Source organism: Oryza brachyantha, chromosome 8 (assembly GCF_000231095.2).
Source record: "Oryza brachyantha chromosome 8, ObraRS2, whole genome shotgun sequence".
Taxonomy (NCBI): Eukaryota; Viridiplantae; Streptophyta; class Magnoliopsida; order Poales; family Poaceae; genus Oryza; species Oryza brachyantha.
Window position 1 is genome coordinate 5,655,992 of NC_023170.2, and position 10,162 is coordinate 5,666,153.

Here is a 10,162-nt window from a genome sequence, read left to right on the forward strand (position 1 = left end):
GCTGGATGTATGTATCAGTTTGAAAATATAATCTTTACATGTAGATAATTAAATTAAGATTTAGATAGTTAAATTTTTAACCATTCTCTCCGATGTTATTACGTGGCAATCTCTCGTAACTGTGGTGAGAGAGATTAAACGCTAATTAGCTATGAAAATTGTCGTAACATTGGTCATGCTCCAACTGCCACAACATTGCTCTTTTTTGAGTTTTTTTTACCGCATTGGCCACAGAAGATCCCACCACCAACCTGCATCAGCATCATCGGACACCGTTCGCAACCGACACAGTACAATAAGTACGTTTCCCAAACTGCTAAATAGTATATTTTTAAAAAAATATTTTATATAAAAGTTATTTAAAAAAATCAGATTAACCTATTTTTAAATTTATAAAAGCTAATACTTAATTAATTATATGCTAATAATTTTTCCCGTTTTACATGTGCCGACTAAGCTGTGTTGCTTAGTCACTCTAGAACGGTGCCTCAATCTTCTTCGAGAGACATCACCAACGTGCAAGCGTCATCAACCAGCTCACGCCTCCTCGCCTTCCCCTATTCCCATTCCGATTCCCGTTTCCTCGGTCGCCGCAGCCGCACGTACCCCCGTCCCACCCGGCGGCGCCGCTTTTCCCGTTCCCAAACTTGCTGTGCCCGGTCGGAATCCTCCTCCTCCTCGCCATCGGGCCATAGCTGCTTCTTCTGGCTGCTGCCGTGGCACGGCGAACGACGGACGGCGTCGCTGTCGTGGGGAGGAGGAGTCGCGGTTTCGGCTCCGCGGTTTGGAGAGTTCGATTCGTTCTCTCGCCTTTTTCCGGGCCCTTTTTAATCCGGTGAGTTTATGCGTATATTCGGGTTCCTGACCCCGTCTCGATTCGCTGCATGAGGCCATCCACCGTTGCCGCGGATCGATTATTCTCAGCTTTTTTATTTTGGATTTGGATTAGGATTAGGAAATTCACTGCCCCCCGCCCGGTTGTTCTGTTTCTTGCTCCCTCTCGCCGCCGGAGGTGGACGCGGTTCCGGTGGCAGCGCCGGCTCGCCTCCTCTAGATAATCCAGGAACGATCGAAAAAATCGCAGCTCGCCGGTCGCCCACTGCCGGCGTCGGCGCCCACCGCGCGCCGCCACCCGGATCCCCCAGCCGCCGGAGCGCCGCGCGCCGCGGCCGGGAGTCGTCCAGCAGCCGCGTGCCGCCATCCCCGGCTCCCCCACCCGCCGGAGCGTCGCGCGCCGCAGTCGAGCGTCCTCCAGCAGCCGCGCGCCGCCGCTGCTGGTGCGCCGTGGCGTGGTCTCTTCCGCGTCCCCGGATTTCCGGCTCAGGTGAGGATGTACAAAAGACTGCGTCTTTCGGTTCGAATTCGCTGTTTTACTCAATCCTGGTTTTCTCGTGGGTGTTCTTGGTTTCCTCGTCCGCTCCTGAATTTTTGGGCAATCGAATTCATTGGTTTTTGTTCTTCCTTTTGCTATTGGGACTTGAGCATGCGGATTCAAATTGTTTGGCCACGACCAGAGATTTCGAGCCGCGGAAAGCTCCAATCTTTTATACGCGCCCGGTTATCATGTCCGCCCATCGCCTCATCGGAAAATCGTGCCTAAATAGTGTTCCAATAACCTTGGAGTTTCTATCCTTCAGCCCGCTGTCCTAAAATCTGTTGTAGATGTGCCGCTTTTGATTTGGCAAATTAGGGCAAAATATTTCATCTTTATGTCAGTTTTGTTCTTCGATCGAAGGATACTAGATGATTCTGTTCAGTTCGAGCCGAATTGTTTGTTTTTCCAAGTAAAGTTTAGGCTTTACTTAAGTAAAATCTATTGAATTTGATTGGTGGATACAGGGTAGCTCATGTGTAGTGGTGGTATATTTCATTTCATTATCAACCACTCTTTCATGCTATCACTGTCCTTCTAGCCTTTCATGCTTGCAGATTCCAAAGCACATGCTCCCTCCCCCATTTGTTTACTTTATTTGTTTGCTTGGAGGTTTCCCTTTTTATGCTACATGAATGATGTTTGTTTAATCACATGGTCAGTGCTGTTGTATTCTTGAAGATGTCCTCGCTATGGTTTTTTTAATGCCTTCTTGTTTTGTTATGTTTGTAGGTTCAAGAAATTGCTTGTTGAGCTTTGGCTAGAAAGTAAAAACACATATAGGAATATGAGAGCAGTAGTTCGGTCGCTTCGCCAGCTCCGGCGATTCGCCCAGCTCCATGCAGATGGGCACTTGTCAATGAACAGATTGATCAAGCAGCAGAATGCTCTGATGTTGTGTAGTTCAGCATCCTGTTCAATGAGTACGGTATGTTATAACAGAGAAATTGACAGATATGTGAGTCCAAGTGTGGAATTACTAAGGTCCAAGTTTTCCACAGTGGCAGCTGATTCGATCAAAGGTATATTGTTTGTTTTCTTTCTTTTTCTTTTTGGGGGTCGTACAGACATTTTATTCAACATAATTTCTTTCTAACTTGTCTATCAGATGTTGCAAGAGGTGGTCCGATGGTAGAGTATGAGAGGAGAATCGCATCAGGGGAGCTTGTGGATGGTGATAACTTTCAGGTTGTTGCTGTGGTCCTGACCGTTTCCTTTTCCTTGTCTAACTTCTTTTAATTTCAGCATAAGATTTTTGTTGCCATTTTCACTCTTTATACAGATTGACACTATCCAACAATTACAAAGGCTCTATGAGGAGCTGGTTGAGAATGAAGAAGCCTGCCAACTTGATAGATATCAGTCATCGGAGAAATCTGGAAGGTAAATAAGTGAGAAAACAAGGACTTGACATAGTTTACCTCCGAGTGCTCCTAAGACCTAAACCTTATTTTTTATTTGGCAGGAGTAGATGGCTATGGTCCCGCCTCATTACCCAGCCTTCCACCTATTCTCCTGTGAAGGGGCTGTATATGTATGGAGGTGTTGGTACTGGGAAGACAATGCTTATGGATTTGTTCTATGAGCAGTTGTAAGTACATCAACCTATAATCTGTAGACTTCATTGGTGCATCGTTGAGAAGTTGAGATAAAGAAGTTATGTTTCATAGCACAGATTCTAATTAAAACTCGTCCATAGATTGCTCATTAGTAATCCATCAGTGTGTATGTATGTGTAATGCTCTTCGACGACATAAAAACTCTGAAAATAGCTAATGTAGGATCTGCATGACTACTATACTGCCCTCAGTGAACTATTTTATTGACCCTCAATCAATGGATAAGTATTGAAAATTGACATGGTGAAAATTTTCAAAATACTGATGAGCAATCTATGGGCATGTTACAGAATTTAAGCTTCTTATTAGTGGTTCATGTACTGTTACATAATTCATAATTCTAAAATAGTCGAACAGAATTTATATGTATTTCTCATGAGTTATTCATTTGGACAATGTTTAGTCTGAAGAGTTTAGGGCCTTTAGGCTATTGGCACTGTAACACTTACATAGTGGAATAATTATTAATGGACATCGATGCGGCTTCCCCAATATGGAATTGATAATTCTTCACATTAAAATTTCTGCTGCTTATAGTCCTAAGAATCTAGTTCTAGTTTTTAATGACGTCAAAATTGTTCATGTGGACCAAATCAACAATGACTAGCAACACATGTGTTATGCTAATAATTTGACTTGCCATCAATCTTCTAAGGCACTGAGATAATGAAAAGGTTATTAAGAGCTACACCCTTGTTGAACTGAAGCTTTTGGATCATTAATTGAAAACAGTGAGACTTAGAATTTATTACATAACACATAATTCTTGATTATATTCTAGCATTGTTTGAAGAAATGCATTAAATCGACCAGGGTCAAGAGCCTTGTCCATTGTGGTATTTTCAGCACAAAAGGGCACAAAATGGAGTAAACATAAACAGGTGTCTTAAACTTTTTTGGCTATTGCTTTGCAGTTGTTTAGAAATAAATAAGAACGATCAAGTAGTTTCTTGGCCCGTCCAAGGTCGTTTGCCCTATTTTTTAGATTGGAGCCTACAGTGATAATGTTTCTTTTAATAAGTTAATAGTTGTATCCCTCCCCCCTTCTTGAAGGAGAGTAGCTGGAAAAATAACATGTCATGTCTTTTGTCTTCTTATGAATACCTCAACATATTTTTATTTTCCAATAACTGGTAAATAACAGTGTTTGCCTCAAAACAATTTCACTGCATGGTAAAAGCAAAACAAAAACATGTGGGTAATTAAATCTATTCACCTTTCCATTTCTTTATGTTTATTTTGCAGACCAGCTAATTGGAGAAAGAAGCGCATTCACTTCCACGATTTCATGTTAAACGTACATAGTCGTCTTCAGGTACTTATGTTGATATAATATGCATAACTGATTTTCTCAGTGCATCTCATTACAATATATTCAGGGATATATGACTGAGCATTCATCCACATACAGATGCATAAAGGTGTTTCAGATCCCCTTGAGGTGGTGGCAGCTGAGATTTCCGATGAGGCCATCATATTATGTCTTGATGAGTTTATGGTATGTGTGTATCCAAAGTATTGGATTGATAAAGTATGTATCTTGTTAACGAATTCAAGACATTGTGCAGGTAACTGATGTTGCTGATGCTATGATATTGAACAGGCTATTCAGACATTTGTTCAGCAAAGGCGTTGTATGTAACTGTTTTTTTTTTTTCACTTTCATATTCCACTTAAGCAACTTGAAAGAGTAACCTTGGTGTTTCATATTAATTATCTTGCATGCTGATTTTATGGTCAGATTCTTGTTTCAACTTCTAATCGTGCTCCAGATCAGCTTTATGAGGGCGGTTTACAGCGGGATCTTTTCTTACCTTTCATTGATACCCTGAAAGTATGAGTTGTCCAGTTTTACCATTTTTTACTGTCAAATGATTAATGTCCTAGTTTACTGGACTTAACTTTTGTGGACGTTGCAGGATAGGTGCATTGCACATCCCATTGGCTCTGCAGTAGACTATCGTCAATTGGGTTCTGTATGTTACCTATCTTTTCAATATATTAGTGTTTGGATTTCTTTTAAAACCTTTCCTGGCATCATTCGTCTGATACATGAACAGGCTGAACAAGGTTTCTATTTTGTTGGAAAAGAATACAATACACTTCTTAAACAGAAGTTCCAAACATTAATTGGCAATGAGAAACCTAGACCTCAGACAGTTGAAGTTGTTATGGGACGACAATTGCAGGTCTTGTACAAATTATAAATTTTAAGGAGCTAGTTTTGTTCCAGTAAAAAATCATTGTTTTATTACTGAAGCTCAGTTCATTGCAGGTTCCACTGGGAGCAAATGGGTGTGCATATTTCCCATTTGAAGATCTTTGTGATAGGCCTTTAGGTGCAGCCGATTATTTTGGACTGTTTAGTAAGTATACTTGTGCAACGCCTTTTCTGAGTCAGGATTCACAAACGTCTATTATCGATGTAACATAACTGTTGTCCAACTGTAACTATGCAGAAAAGTTTCATACCTTGGCACTGGATGGCATTCCTAAATTTGGGTCTCAGAATAGAACAGCAGCTTATCGGTTTATCACATTGGTTGATGTAAGATCATTGTTTCCTTGTCCTATTACTTTTCATTTTTAATTCTGCATTGGCCACCTTTTATAGTTCTGACTTTGAACTACTAGAGAACAAGCACCTTAAACCTGATAACCTTATAAGCATTGCATTTGCTTACTTCCCTTTAATACTAATACACCTCCTTATGCTGCCGCTCTAAATTTTCTTATGAATCTTGGACTGATGGTTAGATTTTATATACTGCCTCTGTTCAAGATTGCAAGGCATATGTTAGTATTGTTGTCTACAAATATAAGGTTTTCTCATATACCAATACAAAATAAATGTATTTTTCCCTCCATACACCTAATGAATATCCAGCGTTACTGTATATTCCATACATTGCATGTATTTAATATAGCCCTTAAGAGCTACTGATTCTGGGGTTAATGTAATCCTTTTTAATACATCTTTGTTCTATGTGCAAGATGAAATATGCCTTGTATGTTGGATGGACAGGTTATGGGAGTACAAATTCTTATTGCAGTTAGAAATTATTCTCGATCGCAGCCAAGAATTTAATTCATGTGAATCAGAAACTATGTTTGTTCTTTTATGGATAAGTAAATATCATCTCTAACCACCAATTAAATGATGACATTTCAGGTTATGTATGAGAACAAGGCAAGATTATTATGTACAGCAGAGGCTGCATCAATAGAACTATTTGAGAACGTAGTGACAGTTGCTGAAGCACATAAAATTTCTCCGAGATCTTCACGGTCTCAGAAAACTGATGATCCTGACTTGTGTGTGGACAATGAGCTAGGATTCGCCAAGGATCGAACAATTAGTAGGTAAAGTCAAATTTGCGATAAGTTTTAGCCGGTTTCAGCAGGCAACAAGTTTTAGCTCCAATCCTTGCGGCTAATTTCCCCTTTGGTGCCACCATTTCCCATTTTTCTTTATGCAGGTTAACCGAGATCAACAGTAGAGAGTACTTGGAGGACTTTGAAGCGAGATTGCGACAGCAGCCCTTGCAAGGTGTAGATAACGGTATTGATATTGTACTAGCATAAGTAACAGAAATCCGTCTTATATAATTAAATCTATTACCCTCCTGGCTTACAAAATGAATAAAATGCTGGTTCTCCAACACTGATGCATGTAAATTTGCAATAAACCCGTAAGAAATTTTGCAAACCAGCGTGTGATCCATAAAATGTAACATTTGTACAGAATAAAAGTTGTTCTTTCTTGTCAAACCTATGTTGCCTTTTTGCCTCTTTTCACTTCTATTGGCATGTATATGTCAAAACACCAAATCTTTACTGAAATCACAGTTCAAAAACGAGCTGCCCAAAGAACTTGTGTTGCACAAGAGTTCTGCAAAGTTAAGTTTGAGAGATGAAACATTTCTTAGCATGATGTGTTGCATGATTTATGGTCGAAGTGGTAGGTTCTTCAGTTGAGTTTCTTAGCATGATGTGTTGCATGATTTATGGCCAGAAAAATAGAAGATTGATAACATCAGTGACTGATGAATCTTTCAGAAGCGAAAAGAAAATTTTGGCTGCTGCTGCCTGCTAACGTTTGGTTCTTCATTCAATCAGAAATCGTCGAGTTTAATGGGAATGGATACTTTGGAAGTTTTGTTTTCTCTGCGTTTCAAGACCGCTATGTTTCTCTTCCCACTAACAGAATCGATCATGGTATTTCCAACTAAATAACCTTATGTTAAGCTCAAGTAAGTAGAGGTCATGTACATTATAACTCGATTTTTCCTACGAAAAAGCAAATCAAAATGTTACTCCCTCCGTTTTCCGTTCATAATACTTTAGTTTTTCTATATAAATTTTCTAGATTTATATAGATATTAATTAATGTAGATATATATTTATTATATATATATTCATATAATAAATAAATTTAGTTAAGACTAAAAAATCTTATAATATAAAACGAATGGATATCGTGTAACGTAGAACCAGAGAGTCACATATTTTGTGTGTGCCATGTAACCAAGCATTTCTTTCTTCAACGACTGGCAACAAAAGACGGAAGGAAGAAACATAGATATAGGGATATAAGATTCCATTGTATTCCCTAAAGATAGGAACGATCTCCATGCTATATTTGTGAATAGATACTCGTTTAATGGTCTTGGAGCAGTATATATAAGATGTAATAGTAACTATGTTTACTTAGTCTTTTACTCCCTCCGCATTTTATTTGTTGTCCTTAACATTTGTTATTAAAAATTTTATATAATTTAATTGTTATGTTATGATTTGATTTATATTTAAAGAAACTTTAAGTATGACTTATAATTATATATTTACACAAAAAATTTAAATAAAATAAACGGATAAAAGTACATTCAGAAGTTAACGGCACTAAATAAAAAACAGAGGGAGTACTGATGATAACTGTAATCGGGGAAGTTCATGTGTGACTGTCTCCTTTCTTTAGAGTTTATTTGGCCCCGTATTTGGCCCGGTGTATATTTTCATGCAGAAGTGGATGTTTTTGTTTACCGTCTGTTCTCTTGGGTTGAATAACTGAATTGGTTGATAGCCGAATGATTTTATGATTACTGTTTGAGGGTAGAAACTAATGAATTAGCTAATATAATATAAAGGTAATTAGGTTATAGGTTGACCTAAAATATTTTTCTGAAAATGTATTTATAAAAATCATATGTAGCAGTTTGAAAAGTATGCGTATTAGTCCATCCATTAACATTCTCGAATGAAATCTCCGTTATCTACCAGGAGATAGAAGAGTAAATTGCATCTATGATGTACGAACTTATAATGTGGGTGTAAATTAGTACACCAACTTAAAAAATAGATACTTTATACAGCAGTTTGTATAATAAGTTCGTAACAAGGCAAATAAAAAAAACCCCATAGAACTAAGGAATTAACCAATGTATCTAAATAAATATATTTCTGCGTTTATCTTGATTGATTGGATTAAGGATGTAATATCATAATTTTAGCAAAAACCAGAGAGAGTTAGACCTGTTTGTTTCTAGTATTTTTTCCTATCACATCGAATATTTAGGTACTAATTAGAAGTATTAAATATAAACTATTGATAAAACTCATCCCATACTCCGGACTATTTCACGAGACGATTCTATTGAGCCTAATTAGTCTATGATTAGTACATGTGATGTTATAGTAAACATTTGCTAATCGTGGATTAATTAGGCTTAAAAAATTTATCTAATGAAATAGTCTTTATTTATACAATTAATTTTGTTATTAGTCTATATTTAATATTTAATAGACCTAATTAACGTCCTAACATATGATGTAATAAGAACTTAAAAAAATCTCTCATCCAAACAGCTCGGTATTCTAATCTGCAATTCTTCGTAGCAGACATGTCCATAGGAGCTAATGTGCACGGCGAGGCGAGTACACACAGACGACCGCTGCAGGGCGAAACACAGCTGAAAAATAATGGTAGCATCAACACTGACAGGAAGCAAATGCATGCTACAGTTTAGACTAACTAGCAGCACCAAGTTAGTGATAAGTTGAGGTTAGATAGCACTAATGTGCGTCTCTCCGTGCACCGAAAAGGTATAAACCACTGCAGTCGCTTGATTGAGTGAGCCAGTGACCCACACGCTATTATATGTCGGACCAAAACATTCCTCCAGAATGAAGATGTCGGTGCTTTTAATAGAGATTTCTCTCTTTTCTTTTGTTGGTTACTCTGCTCCCTCTAATTTTTTTATATAACACTGTTAACTTAACTTTTAGATATATATTTGACTATTTATCTTGTTTAAAATTATTATCTAAATATGTAAATTATAAGTCATACTTAAAATTTCTATAATAATAAATTAAATTATAACAAAATAATTAACAATTATATATATATATATAATAAATGGTCAAACATGAACATAAAAGTCATATATAAAAACATGGTGTGAGTATATTATACCAAAATGTAACAACGAAATGACTATAATATGAAAGTGTTTATAATATATAAAAACAAATAGTCTATTGAATTTCTTTTTTCTGGGAATTCACTCTCTCTCTCTCCCCCTGTCCGGGGGATAAAATTTGACAACAAACTCAACGATCTCTCACCAAAATGGAATTTCCTTACTAAAAGCAAGACAGACAATTAGTTATTATATAAGTATTTTTCAGAACATCTAACAATGTGATCCACCTACCAGATAATTAGCATTACGAGCAAAACATGCGTAACCATTACAAAGCCATAGCCCCATAGATCATTACAAACATCGTGGCTTGCTTCTTGTGATACTGATGCGTCTCTTCTTATTTATCAAGAAGCCTAGAAAAGTTTATTGAGCATTATTATTCTCTAGACATTCAAATTATGTCTTGGTCAGCTCTAGTGTGCTGACCAGATCACCAGAATGTGATAAAATAAACAACGGATTAGCCAAAATTTAAGGTTGACTGGTCCAAAACATTTGATTTACAGGAGCATTCAACTGAACAGGCCGAACTTCCCCTCAATAAACAAATCAAAAGATGCTTGTAGCACCATTTTCTCTGTTGACTGGTCTCACCCTTTGCAAGTTGTAGTTACTCAATTGTGGTACTGCAATTGTGCATTTTGCCGCCTAGTTTTCCTGAAATTCGAGAAGTTTGATTGGCT

At 37.6% G+C, this 10,162-nt stretch overlaps 1 protein-coding gene across 1 annotated transcript; it reads left to right on the top strand.

Annotated features, from left to right (window-relative positions):
* Nucleotides 1-556: 556 nt before the first annotated feature.
* LOC102711282 (AFG1-like ATPase) lies at nt 557-6,738 on the top strand. Its single transcript, XM_006659203.3, has 16 exons — nt 557-835; nt 950-1,324; nt 2,105-2,394; nt 2,481-2,560; nt 2,655-2,755; nt 2,838-2,963; nt 4,237-4,306; nt 4,403-4,489; nt 4,560-4,625; nt 4,733-4,825; nt 4,911-4,967; nt 5,052-5,180; nt 5,267-5,357; nt 5,451-5,539; nt 6,164-6,354; nt 6,471-6,738. Exons 3-16 carry the CDS (start codon nt 2,160-2,162, stop codon nt 6,574-6,576), a joined length of 1,521 nt encoding a protein of 506 aa, XP_006659266.1. The 5' UTR covers nt 557-835; nt 950-1,324; nt 2,105-2,159; the 3' UTR covers nt 6,577-6,738.
* Nucleotides 6,739-10,162: the final 3,424 nt, after the last annotated feature.